This window comes from Pezoporus flaviventris, unplaced genomic scaffold, assembly GCF_033815535.1.
Source record: "Pezoporus flaviventris isolate CSIRO_AGI_PZ_B2104156 unplaced genomic scaffold, CSIRO_AGI_Pfla_v1 ptg000107l, whole genome shotgun sequence".
Lineage (NCBI taxonomy): Eukaryota > Metazoa > Chordata > Aves > Psittaciformes > Psittacidae > Pezoporus > Pezoporus flaviventris.
This window is the reverse complement of record NW_026892655.1, coordinates 2,351,887-2,376,781: the sequence shown is the minus strand read 5'-3', so window position 1 is coordinate 2,376,781 and position 24,895 is coordinate 2,351,887. Positions and strand designations below refer to the sequence as shown.

At 53.2% G+C, this 24,895-nt stretch overlaps 1 protein-coding gene across 1 annotated transcript; it reads left to right on the top strand.

Annotated features, from left to right (window-relative positions):
• Positions 1-846: 846 nt before the first annotated feature.
• Positions 847-18,335, top strand: NMT1 (N-myristoyltransferase 1). Its single transcript, XM_061477556.1, has 12 exons — positions 847-1,098; positions 8,308-8,413; positions 9,710-9,854; positions 12,056-12,174; positions 12,721-12,812; positions 13,445-13,561; positions 14,053-14,223; positions 14,581-14,689; positions 15,768-15,938; positions 16,192-16,359; positions 16,736-16,873; positions 18,035-18,335. Exons 1-12 carry the CDS (start codon positions 971-973, stop codon positions 18,053-18,055), a joined length of 1,485 nt encoding a protein of 494 aa, XP_061333540.1. The 5' UTR covers positions 847-970; the 3' UTR covers positions 18,056-18,335.
• The last annotated feature ends 6,560 nt before the right edge of the window (positions 18,336-24,895 follow it).

Sequence of the window (24,895 nt, the reverse complement as noted above, 5' to 3'; positions counted from 1 at the left end):
CCCTTGTCCCACTTCCTCTGGTTTTCCAGCGTAAATTTTTTGCCTCAAGCCTCAACCAGAGTGCATTGAGGCTGAGAGCTGAAATGTGAACGTGACCTCCAGCCCACCCTGCTCCTGCTCCCCTCAGCTCTGGCACACTCACAGCCCTGGTGCTTGGCTTGAGGAGGCTGCAATTAAAGGGAAACCCCATATAACACACTGTAACCTCGGTGGGGAAAAAGCCACCACCGGAACAGCCGCCATGAATCACTCCCGAGCCCCTCGGCAGGTGCTCAATTAAGCTCCATGCGCTGACTCCACCGGACAGGGCCCTGCCTGCAAAGTGGCATATTCCCGGTGGTCCCAGGCCGTGACCACTCCCTAGGCCTCCCCAAGCCCGGGGGGCTGCCACGGCTCCTGCCTGGGGCCTGTGATACGGTTGGGCGTCAGGGGGGGGTGAGCGCAGAAACAGCCGAGGAGCGGAGGTACCGCCCAGGCCGGGCCTGGCCACGGGATGCTAGGGCTGCAGCAAGAACCCCCTACAGCGCCGCCACCCTCTCAGCCTCTGCCGAGCTTCATGCGCGGAGCAGCATCCCGTGCGCCTATTGGCTAGTGGGAAAAGGGGACTGCCTATCAGCCAACCAGCGCCTCCTTTATTGGATTTGGCGCGCCCCCTTAGGCCGGAAGCGAGTGAGGGTGAGGACCCCACGGACTCGACGTAGGACAGGAGACGGAAGATCTGGGCCTCGGATCTCCACCACGCCGGGTGGTCCCGCAAGGCTGCGCCAGTGTGTATGAGCCCTCCCCGCCGCCAGCGAGCCCCACCCCGGCCGCCCCCAAAGGCCGACGGGAGCTATAGTCCCGGACCCGGCGCAGCGTGGTCTCCGCACGCCGATACAGACTACCGATCCCGGCATGCCCCACGGCCCATCACCCAATCGCGGCGCGCTTTGTTTTGGGGGTGCGGCAGGCGCCGAGGCTCCGTTGCAAGATGGCGGACGACAGTGAGACAGCAGCGAGGCGGCCACCGACGAGGTGTCCGCGGCCGCCACCGGAGGAGAACGACCACGAGTACTGCAGCGACTGCGAGAACGAGGCGGGGCACGGCTCTAACCGGGGGTGAGCGGCAACCGGGGCCGCCCGCCGCGGCGGCGCCTGGGCCCATTGAGGAGGCGGTGGCAGGGAAGTGAGCGGCGGCCCGCCCTGCGGGCGTGCTGATTGGCTGCGAGGCAGCGTCCCGCTCTACGATTGGTGTAGCTGCCCGTCAATCTGCCCGAGGGGGTGGATCCGTTGGCTCTCATTCACGCCAGTTGTGGGAGCGTGTCTGGAGCCGAGTGGGGTCGGGTTCGGCAGTGGCGTGGATGGGGAACGGGCAGCGCTGTGTCCGGGGGCAGCCGGGACGGGGCCGCGAGTGCCTCTTCCTTTGTCAGGAATGAGCCTAATCCGCAGCTCTTGTTGTCCTTGTGTTAGGGTGTGTCTCACGTGCCCCCTGGTCCCCAGCACAATCCCCTGCTGGCATTTCCAGCACCACAGTGACACGCTGGGTGTGTTATCGCGCTCCCCGGAGCCTGAGGCTGCCCTGGAAGAAGCCCAGGCTCCTGCGCACCCATTCTGGCCTCATCCTGAAAACAGCTCAGGGTTTTGCAAAGCTCAGCTAATGTTGTCTTGTGGTTTGAGGAGCAGGATATGAAATACTGAGTTAGCAGCAATTAGGCTGGTTGTGAGTGGACATAGCAAGGAAGGGCTTTATCTAGGTAGTAAAGATCTGAAATCCCCAACAGGCACCCGTTTACTTGCTGCTTTATTTGATAAGACACGGAGCTGCCTCCCCATGCCTGTTGGTTTCCTTCTCATTCCTGCTGGCTTTACATGCAGCAGGGCACGTCGATGTGTGGCTTATGCTACATCATGTTTCCAGAGGGTTTGCATCTTGCACTTCATGCCCCTGGACCTCACCATGCTCCTCTTCCTGCTCGCCTTGTGCCCCAGCAGCTGCATTCCCAGCGTTGTGGCACAGAGGCTGTCGCCTTGGACAGCTCTTCTTCCTCCATCGGCAGCTCTCCAGAGGCAATCTCGCCTGCCTAGTAACTGAAGTGAATAAAAGGTCACTCAAGGAATATCACAGAGGATTTCTTTATGACAGCACAGATGCCTGGTTATGGTGTATTTGCCTCCCAAGTGTGGCACTGTGTCTCAGGCTAATAGGTATAGCTGTTCCTGGGGAGATTTTTATTCTCTTTCCCTCTGACATGGTTAGGTTTGTGAAAAGCAGAGCCAAGCAGAGAGGAGACACAGTGCTTAATTACTGTTATTTCCCAGTCCAGAGGTTCAACCTGTACTTTGCCAGGGAAAGGTCTGTTCTTGGGCCAGTATCACACCTGCAACCTCAAGGAGTTAAAATGCAGTTTCCTGCCTGAACTAGGGCAAGCATGGACGTGCAACAAGCTAACTGGGCAGCTGGGGAAGTGTCCCAGTAACAAAGAGAGAGTTTGGATCACTCAGGAAATAATGTTGGAAGTGTGGCTGACAGGCACAGTGATCACAAGCACAAGGCAGTGAACCTTCCAAGTGCTCTGGCAAAGCTCCTGTTTCCTCAAAACCTAATCGGGGGGGAGCCACTTAGGAGAGAAAAGACTGAGCAATAGGAAAGGTGGTGGTTTTCTTTCTCAATGCATGTTCTACTGATTTCTGTTCTGTTCTGTTGATTTCATATGTCATGTTACACTGGAGTGGGGGAGTGTTTCCTGTCACTGTCCCCTAAAACGGGGCAGGGGAAGTGTCTTGAGCTGCCAGGGGGTTGCAGAGCAACATTCTGAGTCCTGCCTCGGCCCAGCTTGTGGTGAGAGTTATAGAATCATAGAATAGAATAGAATCATAGAATAGTTGGGGTTGGAAAGGACCTTAAGATCATCTAGTTCCAAACCCCCCTGCCATGGGCAGGAACACCTCACACTAAATCATGTCACTCAAGGCTCTGTCCAGCCTGGCCTTGAACACTGCCAGGGATAGAGCATTCACAACTTGCCTGGGCAACCCATTCCAGTGCCTCTCCACCTTTACAGTAAATAACTTATTCCTTATATCCAATCTAAACTTCCCCTGTTTAAGTTTTAACCTGTTGCCCCTTGTCCTGTCACTACGGTCCCTAATGAAGTGTCCCTCCCCAGCATCCTTATAAGCCCCCTTCAGATACTGGAAGGCTGCTATGAGGTCTCCACGCAGCTTCTCTTCCCCAGGCTGAACAGCCCCAACTTTCTCAGCCTGTCTTCATACGGGAGGTGCTCCAGTCCCCTGATCATCCTCGTGGCCTTCCTCTGGACTTGTTCCAACAGTTCCATGTCCTTTTTATGTTGAGGGCACCAGAACTGCTCACAATGCTCCAAGTGAGGTCTCACAAGAGCAGAGGGGCAGGATCACCTCCTTCGACCTGCTAGTCACACTCCTTTTGATACAGCCCAGGATACGGTTGGCTTTCTGGGCTGAGAGAAACAGTTGCTGGATCTTGGCTCTGAGATTTAAAACGCACAATTATTACTTAGTGAAAGCAACACTTTCTTTCCTTTTAAGGCCAGGAAAGAGGAATTGAGCTTCCCTTGCTGCCGTTCCGTGTCAGCACAGGGAATTTGCTACACTGCTCTCTGCTTCGGTGTCCAAGTTGATTTCCTCCCCCAAAAAGTACAAACAAATCCCACTTTTGTCACCCTTTGTGCAGAGAAGGCTCCTGTCATGTTTCCAGGTCTGTGGAGGGTTTATTCCTGTTGTAGATAAAGACATTGGAAGAGCAGAGACCAGCACAGGCTCTAATTCCCCAAGCTGGTGCCAGCCCATGGGGTTTGTCAGCCCACAGGCAGTGATGAGACCACGGATTCAAGTGGCCCAGCCGTGTGAAACGTGGTTGTTGTTGGCAAAACCACACAGGGAAGGTGGGAAGAGTTCAGGGAGGGTTCTGTGGCGTGAACTGAGTTGTTGCTGGATGGAGCATGGGGGGAAAAGGGGCTTTAGTCAGAGGGGCAGCTGTCAGATTTGACAATCCCTGCTATCACTTGCACTGAGAGGGGATGTTTCTGGGACATCTGCCGTGCTCTACCATGCAGGATTTAGTTTTAGGTGTTGTAAGGAGCACAGTAATGGCACACTCTGCTTCGGGACCTGTGCTCTGCCATCTGCAGAGCCTCCCTCCCCACCCTGGCCCCTGAGATGATTACAGCTTAAGCACCGCACCCGATTAGCCCCAGGTTTCACAGAGGATTTTCCAGCATCTAAACAGGGAGCAGGGAGCTCCTAGTTCTCATCTGACACCTTTCAGGTGGGGAGGCAAGGCCATGCAGTGGAGGAATTACAAGCACAAGCCCTTGTTTGAATCTGGGAATTGTTTCCAGTCGGGGTTTTAGGGCAAACCAGCATTTCTGGTCCTGTTTGCTGAGGTGTGAGCCAGTCTTTGAGGCTGAATGTGGCAGTTTGCTTTGTGGAACAGAAGATGCTTTTTGATCACTGCAGTGTGTATGCTATGGACAATAACACCCTGTCCCTGCCTTTGAAATCCCTCCATGCCCACCCAGAACTTCCTGCCTGGCTTTGGCAACTGCGGGAGCCATGGGGAGTCAGACACAGCCAGAGTTGTCCTCCCTTGTGCTTTCCTCCCTCACCTTGCACAAATAAAGCCCTCAGAGCTGGGAATACGGCAGGAGCACGCGTGGGTTCAGGTTATAGATAAGTGGGTGCTGGGCACCAGTTTGTTACTGGGTATGCCTGGGCTTTGCCAGCCTCCAGGGGGGCTAAGCTGGTGCAGGACAGTCTGAGTGGGTCTTGCCTTGAGCAAGCCTGCCTGGTTTTTAGGTGCTTTCAAAAGCCTTATTTTCGTGCTGCCTCACGTTATGGGTGTTATTTTCTGTGCAGTGGTTGATTGGCAAACTCTGAGTCATTTGGTAGAGGGGAAGTGGGGTTACAGCCATACATAATGGCCATAATATTGGTGATGCCTTTCCTGGGAGAAGGGAACATGGGTTGTTGCAGGTACTGGGGGTGCATTTTGCATGGCGCAGCCAACGCGTCCTTCTCCACCCGCTTTATCTCTTAAAGCAGCTCAGGCTAGAAGGGAGATAGGGAAGAAAAACCATGGGCTGTGGGACAGGAGCTGGCCTGGCAGTTAACCCTTGCTGAGGGAGCAAGCAACTTCAGCCCTTGCAGCTTTGTGGGTCACATCAGCTGCAGTAGTTGGCATTTTGTATGGTGGTAGATCATCCCAGGATGCCTGGGATATTTCTGTTACTTTGAGGAGAGTCAGAAGGGCTGCAGCTACACTGGAGCATAACAAAGATGATACTTGCTTTCCTAAATGGACTTTAAAATAGAAAATACCTATAATTACTGTTTCCCAAGGTGTAGCAAGTTGGACCTTCATGTTTTCCAGCATTTTCACACATGCTGGCAAGTCCTCTGCTGGGTTGGTTTTCATCTCCCAGCTGGAGCAGGGCCCTTCCCCACACCACAACACCTGGGAATGCAAAACTTCATCCTACCTTATTCCATCCTGATTTCTTCCAGGTCACGATGGCTTTGCTCATAAATCAGGGAGGACTTTTCTCAGGAACTTTACCTGTGAGTCTGGTATGGGATGAAGTGATGCTGGTTGGGCTGAACTCATTAGCAGCAAGCTGGGAGTTGGCAGCTCTGATTTATGAAGCAAAGTGACACCGACTGAATACTCAAGGTCTGGAAGGATTTTGTTTTTCTCATCTGACACCTCCAGCATCCTGATGTGGAGGTGACCTGGGAAAACATGTCCAGTCTCCTTTGGAAGGGATGGCTTCCAGCATCTGCCCTCAGATGTGCTCACAAACTTGCCTTGTGCCATCAGTTTGTGGTGTTACAATTGGTAAGAAATCATACAATCCCAGACTGGTTTGGGCTGGAGGGGACCTTAAAGCGCATCCAGTCCCAACCCCTGCCACGGGCAGGGACACCTTCCACTAGAGAAGGTTGCTCCAAGCCCCTGTGTCCAATCTGGCCTTGAACACTGCCAGGGATGGGGCAGCCACAGCTTCTCTGGGCACCCTGTGCCAGCACCTCAGCACCCTCACAGGGAAGAGCTTCTGCCTAAGAGCTCATCTCAGTCTCCCCTGTGGCAGGTTGTCCTGGGTTCAGCAGTAGCAGTCATGTTTCTTCTGCTACTGCTGAACCCAGGACACAGGTTCAAGCCATTCCCCTTGTCCTGTCCCTACAGGCTCTTGTCCAAAATCCCTCTCCAGATTTCTTGTTGCTTCTTTATGTGCTGGGAGCTGCTCTAAGATCTCCCTTAAGGAGCCTTCTCTTTTCTAGGATGAACCAGCCCAGCTCTCTCAGCCTGGCTCCAGAGCAGAGCTGCTCCAGCCCTCACAGCATCTTTGTGGCCCTTTCTGGACTTGCTCAAGCAGGTCCATGTCCCTCTTGTGTTTATTGCAGCTCCATAGTGGATGGTTTGGCTCACCCCAGTACCTCAGTGTGGCCATCCTGCCTGGTTGGGGATCTGCCAGGTTTCACCCATGCTCCTTTGCAAGGAGTTTAAAAATATAACCTATGGTGCATTTGTCACCAGGATCAGCAGTGGTGTCAGCACCACTTTGCTGTAATCACTTGTGCTGTCATGACAGAGCTTGTGCCTTGGGGTGGAGGTGAAGCCCTTCCTCAGCAGAGGGAGGAGGGGGAGATGTCCCCCCGCAGGGACAGTTCAGCAGTGATGCTGATTCCCACAGGGCTGCAGCTCCGTGGCTGCTCCTCTCTCTGTTCTGCTTCTTAATATGCTTCTGGAGAAGAGCAAGTGGTACTCACTGGGAGTTTCCAGGCTGGCTGGTGCCTCTGGGCAGATCAGCTGTGTGGTTGTCCCTTCTGGGAGGGCAGCACTCATTCTGGGAGTGCGAAGAAGGAGACCCCTCTATACAATAAAACAACAAATACGCTGACTTGGATCCCTGAACTCAGACTTGGGGAAAGAAGAGGACAAGGTCCCCAGTTACAGGAGACCCCAGACATGTCCCGTATCATGCCCTGGGCAGACCTAGCCCTGCCGAGCTCATCCCGGTTTCCAGCCAGACCTGCGCTGGTGTGGGTGTCAGTGCCCACCAGTGGCGGACCTTGCAGTTGTAGGTACTGTGGATGTGCCACTGGATGCAAAGAGCAGCTCCCACCCAGGGTTTTCCATGGCTTTCCTTGCTCTGGCCTCTCCCCTTTGAGACAGGCATGGACTATTGTCCTCAGTGAAAACAGAAGAGGAGATTTACTGCGGTTTAACTGCAAAATAAACTTGACAGCACTGACAGGGACAGGACAGCTAAGCGAAGCTGCTGGTGTGCGCTGCCCCCTCGTGTGTGTTGGCAGCTGGCAAATCACCCCTGGCCCTGTGTCCCTCCTGTTTCCCCTCATCCCTCTGCTCAGTCCTGCTCTGGCCATCTCAGGGTTGAATCTCCACCTGAGCTGTGGCCGTCTTGGAGGCTGTGACCCTGTTCTGGGGTCTTGAGCCAGGGAAGCTCCTGGCTTGAGGTGTCCCAGCCCTGCAGCAGTAGCGTTGTCTGTGCTGTGCCCAGGTTAGGCCACATCCACCATGCTGGGAGCAGGCACTTTTCCTCTGTGGTGGCATCCAGCAATAGTCCTCTTGCTGGACTTGCCCAGTAAGGCTGAGTTCAGGGTGAGGTTTCATGCTTTGGGGTGATCGCATCGGCTATGGGACTGCCATGTATCCCTGGAAGGATGGGCAATGCCCTGGCACATGCTCCCAAATTTGCTGCTCAGTCTCAGTTTTCTAGCTCCAGCATAACAGTATAATTTCCCACTGTAACAGCTACTGTATCCCAAGATCATCACCTCTGCAGGGGGGTGACAGTGTCCTTGGCCACCAGCCCCTCTGTAGTGCCTGAACCTGCTGTGGTGACTTATCCCCAGGGCTGGACCAGTGTTTGCTGTCCTCCATCCATCCTTGGGCTCAGAGAGGAGGAAAAAACCTAAGCTGGGCATCCCTGCCTCTCCTTGGGGTGGATTTACATACGTGTGGCCAAGTGGGGTGGTGTGACAGCAAAGACATGGTTACCTGCAGTATGGGGCACTCCCCACCACTGAGCAAACCTGCAGGGTAGGAGATGTTGGTGCTGGTCCCCTTTTGGGAGCTAACACAGAGCTCTGGGAGAGATGCTGGGAAGAGGGCACAGCACTGCACCCTCTGTGCACTGAGCATTCACCCTCCTGGAAACTTGGACTGAGAGCAGGGAGCTTGTGTTTTCTTTAGAGAACGACAGAAACCCTATAAATGTTCTCCAAAAGAAACCTCAGGGCTCTAATGATGTTTCTTTTGTTCCTTAGAGGCTTGAGTCCAGCAAATGACAGTGGAGTCAAAAAGAAGAAAAAAAAACCCAGAAGGAAGAAAGAGAAAGATCAGCCTAACCAGGCTCAGGACCAGCCAGTGAAGGTGACTGACCCCCTTCCCAGAGTTGCAGCCCCACACAGCATCCAGCCCCATCCTGAACCTCCCCAGTGTAGCTTAGGGCAAGGAAGGAGTCACCAGAATCAGGGTTTTAGGCACTTGGCTGCTCAAAGAACTGAAGTTTTCAAGTGGTTGCCCAGCCTGGCTCCATGTGTGGGAATTCCCATCGGTGCAGGAGGTGTTTGTGGAGCCCTCCAGGGTAAATGTGGTTGTTTTCTGAACGTCCCAGTCCACTTTAGTGAGCAATGAAAGGGTCACAGGCAGGGAACTGCCACTGCCCCTGCTGCCCACATCCACCATGGCAAGTGTGTTCTCCTTCTTGGATGACATCTGATACTGTTGATTTTCTGCCTCATTTTCATAAGAGCAGCAGCCAGGTCAGAGCAGGGTCTGTCTCACCCCTCTTGGCTTTGCCTGGTCCTGTCTAGCAGCCAGTGCTTCAGAAAGAAGGTTGGGATACGTAGGGTTTGTCCCTGCCAGGGTGGCATCCTCCTGGCCTTCTCATCCCCTCTTATCCTCTGGCAGGGCACATCAACAGAAGCTCTTTTCTATCCAGTACCCAATTTGCATCCAGATAGTGCTGATATTTTGTCCTCCTGGCTGTGCAGAGCATTAATTTGGGGCTTTGCATTTTCAAACTAAATTCTTCAGGAATCAGGGAACAGTTGGGGTTTGGAGCTGGCCACCCTGCCAAGGTCTGTCTGAGGAGGAGGAAAATCTTTCTTCTTGATTCAGCCTCTCCACCTTGTCGTAGTCCACAGGGCCCAGGGACTCCTCTATGGAAGCTGCCATTTGCAGACATGGATCCAGCTTAGGTGGAGGAGGCTGAAGCAATGAGGGAAAAGCCACCTCAGGAGACCCAGGTGCTGGGTGTGAATTGAGCCAGGGAGTCTCTGGCTCATGCAGAGTCTCTGCTCATGCAGAGTCTCAGTCCCTGCATGATCCAGGGAGTCTCAGGGTGTTAGCCAAGGTGGAGCAAGGAGCTTTGCACTTGGGGTTTACAGCACCCTCTTAACTGTAGCTTAAAGCATTTTAAGCCAGTTCATCCACCTCCCTTGACCCAGGAGTGCCTAGAAACCAGGTCTAGGTCTGTAGCAGGTGGCTGGTGACAGAGTTCATCCATTTTGTAGAGGGTTACAGGAAAATCTAGGATGGGAAGGGAGTCTCTTACCTGCTCTCCCCTTCCTGGCAGTGTCCCAGGGCAGAGTCAGCTCCCTCAAAGGAAGAGCTGAAATACAGACCTGGTGGCTCAACTTACTCATTTTGCCGTTCTGTCCTCAGGTGAACTCATTACCTGCTGAGAGGATCCAGGAGATTCAAAAAGCCATAGAGCTCTTCTCTGTAGGTCAAGGCCCTGCCAAAACCATGGAGGAAGCCAGCAAAAGGAGCTACCAGTTCTGGGACACGCAGCCAGTGCCGAAGCTAGGTATGTACAGCCCCTTGCTGGTTTGTGCTCCTTGGGGGAAGCCTTGTGGTCCCCAGGCTGCTCAAAGACACCTGAAGTAGCTGGTCTCTGGCCAGCAGGTGAGTCCCTAGATGGCTTCTCATTGCTGTCCTGTCTGGACTTTGAAGGCATCAGTGATGCTTGTCTCCCATTCAGAATCATGGACTCTCAGCCCTGCCACTGGAAAGCTGTGCAGGTGCTTTGGGTGGTCAAGAGGTACGAGGAGCCATTTCAGACACCTGATTTGATGTCTCTTGTGTTTGGGCATCCCTTCATTTGTATTAGCCCTTGAACTGGGTCTCCAGAGCCCTCTATGCCCAAGTTTCAAGCGCAGCATTGTTAGCCTTCTTCTTGCAGCTATGCTTTTTCTGAGAGTTGAAGCTTCCAGCAAGGGGTCCTTAGTGTGGAATGTAGCTCGGCATGAGACCGGGCCAGTTGCTCAGGGAAGCAGGTCCATATGCTGAGCTGCCACATTTTTGGTTTTCTGAGCTAAATTCAGCCTCTAGCATGGGTAGGTGCTGGGCTCAGCTAGGAGAAGGGAGAGACAAACCTTGAGAGCATGAGCATGCCCAAGCTGCCATGCACATCTAAAGATGAGAAATCCTTTCTCTTCCTGCCCTCTTCCCCCTGCAAACAGCCTGGCTCTTCTTCCCAGCTCTAGTCTTTGCTCCAGCCCTTTCTCCAGTTTGCTCTTGACACTATCAGCTCCATCAGAAGTGATGTATTGTCAGTAGCAGGTGTTGCTCAGGATGGCAGGAGCTATTGGCAGCTGAGCACATCTGAAAGGCAGAGGGGAGCCCTGCTTGCTGATCTGTGTGGCTGGACAGTGCTTCTTCCCAGCCTTGTTGGATCAAGTCTGCAGTGCTCCTGGGGTGCCGGGGTTGCTTTGCTTAGTCTCCTCCAGCAAAATTCATGTAGAGCTCAGGAGAACTAGTAAATGAGCCCATAGTTTCTAGTTTTACCCATAGCTTGTCATGGCTTCAAATTGGCTGCTCCTCAGTAATTTCCTTTATGGGGCTTCAAGTCCCTTTTGCTGCAAACACAAACTGTATTTGATTCCCTTTGCTTGCTGTCAGCACCAGGCTGAGTCTTTTGTCTCAGAGACTGCTGAGAGCAATGGTTTTAGCTTTGTGCTTGGAAAGTCATAGTGAGATGGAATGGGGTTGGGTGAGACAGCAAAACCAGATCTTGAATTAGCCTTTTTTTCCCAGAGGATCCTGGGCATGGCAAACATCATTTCTGCATGGGTAAACTCTGGAGGAAAGGTGGAAGATGTCTTCAGGGGAAAGAGAGGCACAAAACAGCACGTTCCTCCATACACCAACTTGCTATGCTGTGCTCTGACTCAGGAACATGCTCTGGCACACAGTATTATGTACATCAGGCTAGTGAAGGCTGGGTAACAAAAGTGCTGTGGGATTTTGGGGACTGGATTCCAGAGCAGTTCAGCACCTGCTCAAAACAGGGAGGACAGCCAGGGGTAAGCGTTTCTGGAGGGGTGTGATGGGGGCAGTTTTTGCTCTGGGCTTTCTTCAGCTCCCCGTTAACTGCAAACCTTTCCAATCCCTTTTTAAGGGAATTCCTAATTCGCACAGTTTGCTTCCCTTCACAGCACTCAAGTGATGCCACTGTGTTGACATCCCCAGGAAAGCCAGTGCTTGAACCAGGATCTCTTGGCTGAATCAGGAGCTTTAGGAGTCAGTGTTTTTTCCAACAAAAGTAGTTCTGTTCACTGCAGCTCTTCTGTAAGGGCAGTGGGAAGGAAACCCTGACACTTGCCAAATGGCAAGGGCCAGAGCTGGCAGGGAGAGAGGCACCATCCCATGGAGCAGCTCATGGGAAAGTGCTGGCCGAGGCTGGGATTGTGGGGATGGGGAAGGATAAGATGTAACATGTGGACCTGGAAGACATAGCTGTGTCCCTGAAGCTCATCAGCTCGGTCATCTCCTCTCTACTGCACAGTCAGCTGCAGTGTTGCCCTGGAAGGAGTTTTGATTCTCTGCCCCTGTGTCACAACAGATGTGTTACACATCCCAAACTGGGTGGGTGAAATAGCAATTCATGGCTCCCCTCAGCAGGAACCTGGGGTAGGAGACATGAGTCACATTGGTTGCCAGATTGAGCTGTTGTTGTGGAGACTTGGCTTCAGAAGTAGGTGTCTTCATAGCTCCTTGCTCTCACAGGAGAAGTGGTGAACACCCATGGTCCCGTTGAGCCAGACAAAGACAATATCCGTCAAGAGCCATACACTTTGCCTCAGGGCTTCACCTGGGATGCCCTGGACCTCGGAGATAGAGGCGTGGTGAGTACAGGCAGCTTGGCACATGTACTGGAAGGCCATCTCCTTTGCCCAGTTGGCAGTTCTGTGCTTGGACTGCTAAAGGTGGTTTTGGGGACAGGAGTGTGTCCTTCACCATACCAGACAACTCCCCAACTCAGTGGTCATGTCATCTCCTTGGAGTTAGCTGGGTCTGACTTCTCCCACTGTGCAGTTACCTCTTCCCCATCCCATGTTGGCCTGGTTAGCCTGGTTTCTTCGCAGTGATGTAAGGATACCTGAAGCCAGGAGTTTTCACTTAGGAAGACCCTCCAGACTGTGACCCACCTCCCCGGGAGATGACCTGTGTCATCCTGTGTGTCCTGCTGCTTACCAGGCTCTGCAGTGGCAGGTTCAGGAGCCTGGAGCCAGCAGGCCAGAGCAGGAGGACATGCCAGAAACAGGGACACATCTGCATATGTTACCCATTGCTGTGGCCACACAAAAAGTGCTCAGGGTCCCATCTCAGGGCAGCTGGGGCATGTGATGGCTGAACAGATTTCTTAACCTGCTTGGTCTCTGCTGCTTCAGCTGAAAGAGCTGTACACACTGCTGAATGAGAACTACGTGGAGGACGATGACAACATGTTCCGGTTCGATTACTCTCCTGAATTCCTGCTGTGGTGAGTGGCACCATGACCATGGAGCACAGGGGGCTGGATGCTGCTGAGCTTGATCCCAGTGACAGCAGTGGAGCTGCTGTTGCTTTTCCCATCTCACTTGATGAAACCTCCCTTCCCATCTGTCACCATGTGCTATTGTCCCATGTACACTGTGAGAGCTCTCACTCAGCCCTGCCTGCCTCTGGTTTCCTTGAGAGATAGGAGCCTAAACTAGGAGCTCTTTTTAACTCTTTGGGTTGATCCCTGAGTGTTTGTAAAAATACCAGTAGCTGAGGAACTTCTCAATGCCCTGGAGCTGTAGGATGAAGGTGGCTGCCAAGCAGTGTTGCTAGGAATAACACTTGGACACCTCTTGCACTAGAGCTGCTGTTTCTTCAGGGTGTTGGTCAATCAAGGAACATGGATTTCCTCCTGTGTCACTAGTGAGAACTGGCTTTGGCCACAGAGTAAAGGAATTGCTCTGGATCCCAGTGGTCCTGCTTGTCACATCACTGTCACCCTCTCATCCTGCCTGCAAACCTGCAGCTGCCTTGGGAAGCCTGGACAGGGTGTCCCAGGGCACAATGGGGAGGCAGGAGCAGGTACTCTGGGAACCTTTGGGATGTGGCTTCTGAAGTGTGTCTCTTCTCCAGGGCACTGCGTCCTCCAGGCTGGTTGCCTCAGTGGCACTGTGGAGTCAGAGTTGTCTCGAGCAAGAAGCTGGTTGGATTTATCAGTGCAATTCCAGCCACCATCCACATCTATGACACGTGAGTGCTGCTTGGCTGCATTTCTCATTCTGCCGCTTAATGGTACATGGGGCTTCCTGGGAGCACTGAGGAGGTCTGGCTGTGTTGTCCTCCCCAACCAACAGAGCCAGACCTATGCTGCCCAACCGTGGGGATGCTTTGCTGCTTGGAGGAGAAGGTGGGGGATATTTAAGATGAGCAGTGAAGTTCTGTGCAAGGACATCCTGTAGTTAGCCACCATGAAGGCTGTTTTCCTTAAGAAGTGAGGTCAGCTTAGAGCTCTGGTTTATAGAAATCTTCCAAGGCTGGATGGAAGCCATTTAACTTGGGAAAACCTTGGGTAACAGCTTAAGGGGGAGTTCTCCAAACCCAGCCCTTGCTCCTTGGCCTTCCCCAAGGCTTTGACTGCTCTTTTTCTTGAAGGGGCTGGAGGTAAATTGCCCTGAGTGTTGGACTGATCCTCCTGGCTCAGGACAGTGGGGTCTCATGCTTTGCATTGTTTCTTTCCCAAGAGAGAAGAAGATGGTAGAAATAAATTTCCTGTGTGTGCACAAAAAGCTGCGTTCGAAACGGGTGGCTCCAGTTCTGATCCGGGAGATCACACGGCGGGTGCATCTGGAGGGAATCTTCCAGGCTGTTTACACTGCAGGGGTGGTGCTGCCAAAGCCTGTGGGGACTTGCAGGTGAGTAGCTAGGCTACTCCAAAGAGATTCCTGCCTGTAGACCTTCCCTTACCAAGATATCTTCTGTAGCATGTGTGGGATTCCCCAGGACAGGAGAGATTGATTCCAGCCCAGGTTTCTCCCCACAACATCCTTCCAGGATTAAGTCCAGTAGCTTTGCTTAAGCTGCTCATATATCACAGGACAGGACACTTTCTGCAACACAAGTGCTTCAGTCTGCCCTTGTTTTTCTCTATGGGAGCTGCTGGCCTCTTCACCAGTTCTGTGATGTTCTCACCCTCTCATGGCACCTCTGAGAACCTTGTGGCCATCCTGCTGCCCAGGAACAAGTCTCCCACTGTGAGTGTGTTTCTGCAGGTATTGGCACCGGTCCCTGAATCCTCGGAAACTCATCGAGGTCAAATTTTCCCACCTGAGCAGGAACATGACTATGCAACGTACCATGAAGCTTTACCGGTTGCCCGAGGTGGGTGCCAGGCAGGGCTGTGAGCTCATGAACTGCTCCTTGCTGAGCAGGGGGTGAGGCTGGGAATTGGAGAGACAAGCAGCTCAACTGAGGTCAGGTCCTCTGCCTGGAGAGCTGGGGTTTCGTTCATATAGTAAATGATTCTGTCAAGCCACTGCTCTTTATTTAATCTTTATGTATGTTTTGCCTGGGTACCTGCATTTTAAGGCAAATTTTTGCAGCTAGAGGACCTTGTGAGCTTTTGTTTGATGGTGAGTCACATCCTCTCCTGCTGGTAAAACAAGAATGCAGATATGACAGCCTTCATCTGTCCAAACACAGCCTTGGAGTGACCGTGCACTGGGTTAGTCCCTCATTCTTCAGTCAAACTGATCGGTTCTGTCACTGCTGTTGTCCTGCCTGGGAAGTTCCCAGATGGATATGAGAGAAAAACCAAACAAAGCATTAAAATTGCCACCACCTTCCCTGACCTTGTTGCCTTCATTTTGTTGGTCAAAGCTGCTTGTTGCAGTTGGAGGGTGCTGCTTCAGGGCTGAGCATCACATGGCTCCTGTCTCCTGCCTCCTGCTGCAACAGAGGCACCAGTTGCTGGGCTGTAACTGCTGGGTTTTGCATAGAAACCCAAACCCTGAAGCAGTCTGTGCTGCTTGAGCTGGGCTTTGCTGAGAAACCCGAACCATACAGTAGAAATTGAGACCAACTGGAAATAACCTCAGGTGGTTCCTTGCAGTGCCTGAGGCACATCTCCCAGTTATCCCTGCTGCAAGCGGGGCCAGAAACCCAGAGGGAAGCAGAGATCTTGAGCTGTTAGTGGGTAGGAGGCCACTTCCAGTGGAACTTCACCTGGCATTTGGGGCCTGGGGACCTGCTGTGCTTCTCTGTGGTCTCTGTGCCAGTGTCACAGCTGATCGCATCCATCATGCCAGGCAAGCAAGGCTGGGGGATAGGAATGCTGGGGTTTGGGACTGAAAATGGGCTGATCTAAGCAGATAGCATCTCTGTGCTGCTTGTCAGAGAGCCCTTCAGTGATAAAAGTCACAGTGCAAGCAACTCAAAGGGTTTCTCCTGCTTTCGGTAGACACCCAAGACTTCTGGATTGCGGCCAATGGAGCACAAAGATATCTCTGCAGTGCACAAGCTCTTGACCGAGTACCTGAAGCAGTTCCACCTGACACCCGTCATGAGCCGAGAGGAGGTGGAACACTGGTTCTTACCTCAGGAGAACATCATCGACACGTTTGTGGTGGAGGTGAGGGGGCAGGAGCAAGATTGACGGTGTTTTCTTCAGTTTCTGCCTCCTCTGGAAGAGGCTGCCCCAGTCAGTGAGATGTTCTTTCGGGCTGGGAGGTTTGAGCTGCTGGAGAATGGCACCTCCATCCTGGGCTGCCCAAAGTCTCCTCACAGGGAGCCCACATGTCACTCAGACTGGCAAAGCCTCTCTGAGGCTCAGGCCGGGCTTTATCCTGGCTCTGATGTGTTGTGGTGTCACTTCTGGTTTCCAGAGCACCGCAGGGGAGGTGACAGACTTCCTGAGCTTCTACACGCTACCCTCCACCATCATGAACCACCCAACCCACAAGAGCCTGAAAGCTGCTTACTCCTTCTACAATGTTCACACAAAGACGCCTCTCATCGACCTCATGAGTGATGCTCTCATCCTGGCCAAGTTGGTGAGTGATGGCTCATCTGGCTGCTCTTGGGCTGGCCATGGGGCAAGGCTTATACCCAGGGCTGTACAGACCCAAATCCCAAAGGATCTGCCACCCAGGAGAGGGATGCTTGGATAGCCTGAACCTTCCAGCTAGTGGTGAGCTGAGCTCAGGGTATCTACTCATTTCTTACAGCAAATGATATTGCTGTACATCCACAGCACTTGAATTGAGGGTGGAATGCTAAATTATTTCTTGGTGGCCTCAGTCCCTTCTTCTGGGGGTACAAAGCTGGACAGGAGTGTGGTCAGGCAGCTCATGGATGGGAGGAATTCATCTGTGTAAGCAGGAGGAACTGATAGCTTTGTGTCTTGTCTTTGTTAATCTTCTCTTGCAGAAAGGATTTGACGTCTTCAATGCACTGGATCTCATGGAAAACAAAACCTTCCTGGAGAAGCTGAAGTTTGGGATTGGGGACGGGAACCTGCAGTATTACCTGTACAATTGGAAGTGTCCCAGCATGGCACCGGAGAAGGTCAGTGCCTTGGGGTGGTGAAGTCCTCCAGCCCAGCCAGTGCACAGGAAGGGCTCGTCCCCTCAACCCTCTGCTCTAGAGAGAACAGACGAGTGTGATGGTTGTTGAGTCAGTGTTAGCAAGACCCTGTGCCAGTGGGGAGCTCTACTTACAGCATGTGCAAAAGAGCTGCCTGTGGCTCCAGCAGATCAGAGCTCGGGATTAGCCACCAGTATGTCCTGTCATGCAGCAGCCGGAGAGCACCCAGCAGTGGTGACTGCCTGTAGAGCGACCTGGCCTGATAATCAAGCTCTTGGGAAGCAGCTTCTCCCAAATCTGTGGCTATTAGCTTAGAAACAACCTTGGCAGGTAAATCAAGTCTGTCTTGCAGACTGCTGGACCCCAAATATCAGTCACCTCCCCAGCTGGAGTTGGGCAGGGTGTGAATGCCCGTTTGGCCACGAGTCCAGGGCTTTTGCTGCTCTCAAATCATACAATCCCAGACTAGTTTGGGTTGGAAGGGACCTTAAAGCGCTTCCAGTCCTGACCCCTTGCCACGCGCAGGGACACCTTCCGCTAGAGCAGGTTGCTCCAGGCCGCTCTGTCCAACCTGGCCTTGAACACTGCCAGGGATGGGGCAGCCACAACTTCTCTGGGCACCCTGTGCCAGCACCTCAGCACCCTCACATGGAAGAGCTTCTGTCTAATAGCTCATCTCAGTCTCCACTCTGGCAGGTTAAAGCCATTCCTGCCTTGCCCAAAGTCCCTCTCTTGTAGCCCCTTTAGGTGCTGGGAGCTTCTCTAAGGTCTCTCTGTAAGGAGCCTTCTTTTCTGCAGCCCAGCTCTCTCAGCCTGTCTCCAGAGCAGAGCTGCTCCACCCCTTGCAGTATCTGTGGCCTCCTCTGGACTCGCTCCAACAGCTTCACATTCCTCTTGTGTTGTTGCCCCAGAGCTGGATCAGGACTGCGGGGGCAGATCTCCCCACAGCGCAGCAGAGAGGGAGAATCTCCTCCTTTGACCTGCTGTTCTGGGAGTGCAGCTCAGCATAATATTCCAAACTTGGAGAAACCCATATGGGCAACACTGAGCCTCCCAGCCAGGGCCTGTGAGCTGTGTCGATGGGGGGCAGAGGACGCTGGTGCTGGGGCACATCCTGACCTCCCATTTCTGTTGGCTCCCCAGGTCGGACTGGTGTTGCAGTAGGTGAACCCTGGCCAGGAGAGTGCGGCGCTGCCAAGGAGCCAGTCCCAGCGGCCTCATCCTTTCTGCTGGAGCCGGACCCACACCGGGAGCGGTGGCACTGACCCTGTCACCTACTGCCTGGAGTCACTGTCCTGCCAGCACCAGCCATCTCCTTTGTGTTGATTTAATTGCATCCTTGTAAAGACATGATCAAAGGAATGTAACTGCTGAAACTAGCTCATGATTGGCGTATAATGGAGTTAACGGGTGAATAATAAAAGTATATATTATAGATATTTTAGATCTTTCCTGTTCCCACCTGCCATGAGTTGCATTCATCTGCTGAAGGCCACCTCTGGGGTGCTGCACCGTGACTTTTCTCCACCAAGGTAGACACTTGCTGCGCTGAGCAGCCTGGTGCTAGAGTGCTAGAGCACCGGGATGCAGTGGCCAGGCTCCCGAGCCCTCCTGCCTGCCTGGAGGGGGCTTTGAGCTCTGTCCCCTACTTGGCTGTTTTCCCCAGGGTTGCTCCATCCTTTGTTAAACTCGGTACTCCCCATGGATGCCTGGAGAGGGAGGATGGCACCATCCCTCCACGCAGGTGTGGGAGCGTCTCCAAGTTTCTTTCTAAGGGCTATTTGTGCAAGCAATGCCTTGTCCCTTCTCCTCCCCAGCCTCGGAGACCTGAACCCTCTCTGTTCAACGGGTCAAGTGCTGAACTGAGGAGCAGCAACACCAGAAGCTGCGGTGGGACTCAGCTCCTCGCTGCCTCTGGAGCTCATCTGGCGCACCCCACTCTGCTCAGACTCCTGGGGGCTCATTCTCTGCACCACTCCCCATAACGCTGAGGCTGCAGGCATCAGAGGGATGCTCCATCACTGCTACCACACCTCAGGGCTCTCTGCTCAGCTGCTTTTCTTTGGAAGCATGGAAATATGGATACACATGCAAGCGACTGCCCTGCCAATGCACAATTGGCGTCACCCTGGGCTTCAGCCTCTCCAGCCACCCCAGTAGCTCTTCCACCAGGCTCATTACCTTGTGTTACGGGAACCTCCAAGGTAAAGGAGATGTTTTCTTTCATGGAAAAGCTTTATCCCATCAAGATACCTTGGGAAACAAGAACCCACGCAGCGTGCCACTTGCTGCCATTACATGAACTGTGTCCATGAAGGGCACCAAGATGCTTCTGCCCTCCCAGCCAAAGGTTTCTAAGCTGCACACCAAGGCCAAGACCCATCTATGCATTCCCTGTCCCTCTGTGTCCCCATCCTGCTCTATGGCACACCACGGACACCAAGGGCCTTTGCCCACCCAGCCTGGACCTGCAGGGCCTTGGTGGGGAACCAGGAGCCCATCATGTCCCTGCGGCAACCCCATTGCATCCCCTCTGCTCTGGAACCTGTGTCACCTATGCAAGTACCTCTGTCCCCTCCTGTCTCCCTGGTGTCCTGGGCTGGGGGAGGCTGGGTGTGGGTGAGGAGTATCCCCTTCTCCCCTCGGCAGGTTTGGGAGCTGTTCCAATGAGCATCCACGGGTGCTGGGCAGCTCCTTGGGCAGTGCTGTATATGGGGTGGCCTCAGCTGTTTTTCCCCACTCCAGCCCAAAAGGCCCTGGGAGGTGACAGGGACACTGGGACAGGCTCTGTTAAAATAAAACCTTTATTTGACTGGCTTAACAGCGGGTTGTAAATCTGTGACTGTCACTGGTGCTGGAGAACAACCCCTAGCCAAGTCATAGGCATAGTAGGGCATGTGATGGCAGGGTCCCCTCAGGGACTGAATGGTGGCCTTGGGGACCTCGTGATGATGGCACCGTCCTTGTAGACCAAGTTGGGGCTGAGATCAAGCACATCCAGGGCTTGGTGACATTTCGGGCTTGCTGTCACCCATCTCACTAGCCTTTACCCCCAGGGGCTGTTCTGGGCTTTCAATGGCCTGGCCACCCTGTCGTGATTGTCACAGCATCTCTATCCACTCAGGGTCATAGCCAGGGAGGGGAGGAGCAGGGCACATGGGCTAGCAGATGGAGTGGCATTAGGGGACATGGAGGGGCTCCCCTACCCCCTTTGGGTCCTGGGGTGGCACAGGGGACATGGAGGGCGTCCCCTATGTTCTTGGGTCCTGGGGTGGCAACACAGGATATGGAGGGGGTTCCCTCCCACCCCATGGCCAGACAAGTGACACTCCTAGGCTGTCCCCATACAGGAAGTGGGATGTCTGTAGCACAGGATGGTGCCCACCCCATGGGGGAGCAGTTTGTCCCCCACACAGGGACACAATGTCCCTCCAGCTGGGATCTCACAGGCTCTTACATCGAATGTGAACGAAGAGCGTGGCAGGAGACAGGGACATGCCATCCTTGGAGAGCAGATGGATGTGCCAATTCTCTGGGGACAAAGGCAGGGGCTGAGGGGGTGGAAGGGGCCCGTCCCCACCCCCAGGGGGCAGCAGGAGGGCACCCACTTTCCTGCAGGCTGGCCATGAGCAGGGTGGACTGCCCCATGAAGTCATTGCAGGAGGTGCTGTTGTGGTCCTCCATGAAGCGCAGCAGCTCCAGGTCTGGTCCCCACAGCTCGAAGCTCAGCGTCTTCTCAGTGCAGATCGAAACTTACAGATGGGAGGTGGTGTTGCTACCATGGCCACCCTGGCCACCAGAGCCACCCCAGATGCAGGGACCAGTTTGACCCATCAGAGCACTCACCCTTGCCTCAGTTTATCTGCCATCCTGCACTGGGGTATAAGGGGACTGGGGCAGACTGGGGGAACAGGGGTGATACTTGTGCTGAGCTGGGCTATACTGGGGAGAGGAGGTCATACTGGGGTTGTGATGGGTTATACTGGGAGAATGAAGGTCACACTAGGACTGGGCTATACTGGGGGAATGGGGTGCTGGTGTTGGATGAACTGTGAGGAAGTAAGATTAATTGCGCAGTACGTTCCCCAGCAGGCACTGTACAGAGGTTGTAGGTGTCCATACCATAATTTTAATTTCCCCTGTGTAATCTGAGTCAGTCACCCCTGGGAGAATGAACAAGCCTGTTCTGGAACTGGAGGATCTACCAATTAGCAAGGCGAACAGACCATCAGGCAATGGCCCAAACACTCCTGTGGATATCAAACATACACTCTAATCTATGATTGTTGTACACTGGCTTGTAGCCAGGTCCAACCCAGCGCTTCCTGTCGTGGCATGATAGTGGTCCCAGATTGCATTCCATTTGGGACGCATTATCTCACAGACTGGCTAAACAAGCCGGGGGTTGTGGGCTTTGCCAGGTGGCCCTGTTGGTTGTTCTCAGGGCACCAGACCTTGTGCCCCTCCAGCTGTTTCCTGGTCTGGCAGAGTATTACCAAATTTGTCAAACTTTGAGCAACACTGGTTGCCCCAGTGACATCCCTTTTGGCATCGACGACAGAGTTGAGTGGGAGCTCTGCCCTGAGCTCCATCTCTTAAACTCCTACCTCTTCCATTCTGATGGGGGGCAGTCCTTCTTGATATGTCCCTCCTGTCCACAGAGAAAACATTCCACTGCTGCCTTAGCAACAGTCAGCTGCTGGGTTAGAGCTGCTGCCAACAGCTCAGCTTTATGCTGCTCTGACCCAACATTCTGACAGGCTTTTATGAGGGCAGCCACAGTTTTAACTTGATTCCGTAATGGAGCTATTGCTCGCTTACAATTGGCATTACCATTTTCAATAGCAAGTTGAAAAAATAACAAGTTGGCTGCCTCAGGAGAATCAATCTGCTGCTGTATGGCTGTTTGCAACCAATCAAAGAATTGCACATAGGGTTCTTGTGCCCCTTGTCAGATCTTCCTTTTACTCAAATCTGGCAGCCTATGGAGCACCCCAATGGCAAGATCTGCTGCTTGGGTAAAAACATCATGGTTTAAAGCCACTTGAGCTGCTCCTGTTGCATACTGGCGCTCCCCCAACAACTCTGCCTGCCCAACTGCCACACCATTCTTTAGATTATCCATTGATTGTGCTACTACTCAATCATGATATTCAGTTGACTATACTGAGTGTTGTGCTGCCGACAGCACATGGCGCAGAAGAGATTTCCAGTCTAAGGGAGTCATGGTGTATGATTCTCCTATGCCTTGCAGCAAATTCATCAAGATGCTTGCAAACCATATTCTTTCACAGATTTCTGCACTTCTTTCACCACATCACAAGGTAAGTGTCCAAACTCAGGAGTTTGATTGGGTCTGCAGATGCTTGGCATGGCTTGCAAAAGCTGCAGTTCACTGTGCTGTAATGCCTCCTCTCTACATTTGTTCAAAAGACCAGCACCATGTTCCTTTTCCCATTACAGCAGAGGGGCAGCTGGTGGTGGTCGTGCCACGGAGGACTGGGACAAGTGTTTATGTTGCTGTTGCAGGATTTCATCAGCAGTGGGGGCCATAGCAGCCAAAACTTTCACAGGTGTCAGTGGTGGGTATAGATCAGGTTCTGTCCCTGGGTCAATCAGTCCAGGATCAAAGGGATCCTATGATTCATCAGAATTTTCCACCAGTGGGGGAGCTGGGCCTGCGTCAGGGCCAAGCAGTTCAAAAGACTGCAGCCCCCCTGCCACTTCTGCCATATCAGGCTTAGAAGCTGCCACATTCTGCAATACCTGCTCCGCTGGCTGCAAAGCTCACAAGGCTGAATAAACCAAGTGCCAAGTCAATAAATGTCCCATTAAGGAGTCAGGCTTTGCTGTCTGGGCTGTCTGCAACTCTTCTCCCACTCACTGCAACAGAGTCAAATCATAAGAGCTGGTTGGTGGAAACCAGGGGCAATGATCTCTGATTCACATCAATAGTCTAAGTCTAGCTGGGCTACCTTCAAGTCCTGTCTTTGCAGAATGCACTGCAGCAAATTGTTATGGAGGTGTTGCTCCTTTGTTGCCCCTTGACCCATATTTAGAATCAATACCTCAGACTATCTACCCACGACTGCTCACCTTAGCTGTCCAGCGACTGGTGATGAATCTTATGAGGATCCTCTACTTCAGCTTGTTCCCTCCATCCAGCCAAATGGGGTACACCACCGGGCTTCTGCAGCTACCATCGGTCTGCAATTCTCTTCACATCTTCATTTCCCTGTTTGGGTGCCCTTTGTGGTGTATGGAGACACAGACTCTGAGAATGGAGGTACAGAATTGTTTATTTAGCACACACCAGATGATTATATACTTTAGTCTTTCAAGGGCATTACAGCACATAACCAATTAAAGACTGCCACACATACTTTCATGTAAAGGTCACCCAATCACCATTTTCAACCACCGCTTCCTTATTATTGCCTCTAGCTAACATTTGCCTTAGATTAGCAATTTCTGCTATCACTTGAGCAATCACCACTCTTAATCAAATAGCGCAGGCTACATTTTCCTATGTTTATATTGCGGTTAATCACAAGACATCTTCTGTTCTAGACAGTCCATGAAGAAGAAACATCGTCTGTTTGTTCTCTTCAGTCAACCTACGCCAGCACTTTGTGGTCCGCTTAGCACACTCAGCTGCACCACGTTCCTAAAGTCATTTTCCATGTAGAGGAAACGTTGCCCCAGGGGCTATGGGATGGGAATTAGGGGGGTTGGGAAGAAATGTCCCCCTACTTGAATTTGGAATTTGTGATGTGGGAATAAAGGAAATTCCCCCTAATGTAGGAAAACAGTAGTGTGGGATGATGATGAAGCATGACATGGGGCTGCTGAAAGCTGCTTTGCATTGCCATCCCAGCATCCAGCACTGGGTGAGTCTGGATTAGGGTGGTGGCCTGCGAACCCCATAACATCCCACATCCTCAGAGCACCTTGTACCCCCAGATTACCCATGTTCCCATGTCACCCATGTCCCAGTGCAATGTCCCAGTACTCTAACACATTCCCCCAAGATCCTCACTATGCAGCCCCAGTGACTGTCCCTGTGCCTGGTGCGTTGTCCTCATGCATTGTCCTGATGTCATAGCATGTGGTCTCAGTGTCCCCATGCATGGCCCGTTTCCTGGATGATTGTCACAGAACCATGGGATTATTTGGTTTGGAAGTGCACTGTGCCTGTGCACTGTCCTGGTGCATTGCCCTGGTGCACTGTCCCAGTGCATTATCATATTACACTGCCCCTGTGCACTGGAACAGTGCACAGGTTCACTATCCTGGTGCACTGGCACACTATCCTGTCCCAGCGCACTGTACCAGTTTCACTGTCCCTGTGCACTGCACAGTGCACTGTTTACTATCCCGGTAAAATGCAGCACTATCCCTGTGCACTGTCTCATTGCACTCTCCTGGAGCACTGCACCGGTGCACTGTCCATGTGCATTGCACCACTGTCCTGGTGCTGTCCTGGTGTGCTGTCCTGGTGCCCTCGCTGTCCCCATGCACTCACTATCCTCGTGCACTGTCTTAGTACACTCACTGTCCCGATGCACTGTCCCAGTCCTGGTGTACCCACTGTCCCGGTATACTGTTCCTTTGCCCAGGGTCACTATTCCGATGGACTGACCTGGTGCCCTACTCTGGTGCACTCACTTTCCCGGTGTAGTCGCCGTCCCAGCGCATTCACTATCCCGGTGCACCCCCTGTCCCGGTCCCAGTGCACTTCCCGCTGCGCTGCAGCTCCTGACGAAGCCCGCCAGGGAGCGCCGCGGCGGACCATCGCCCTCTCTCCCCGGTCAGCGGCACGCTCGCCATCCATCCAGCAGGGGGAGCGCGCGCATCACTGGAGCCTGTGCGCCGGGAGGGAAGGGGCAGGAAAGGGGCAGAGCGGCCCGTTTCGGAAGCGGCGCGTTGATTGGTAGCAATGCGGAGGGGCCGATGGAAGGCAGGGGCTGATTGGCTCCCGCCCTTTCCCCTCACGGAGAAGGG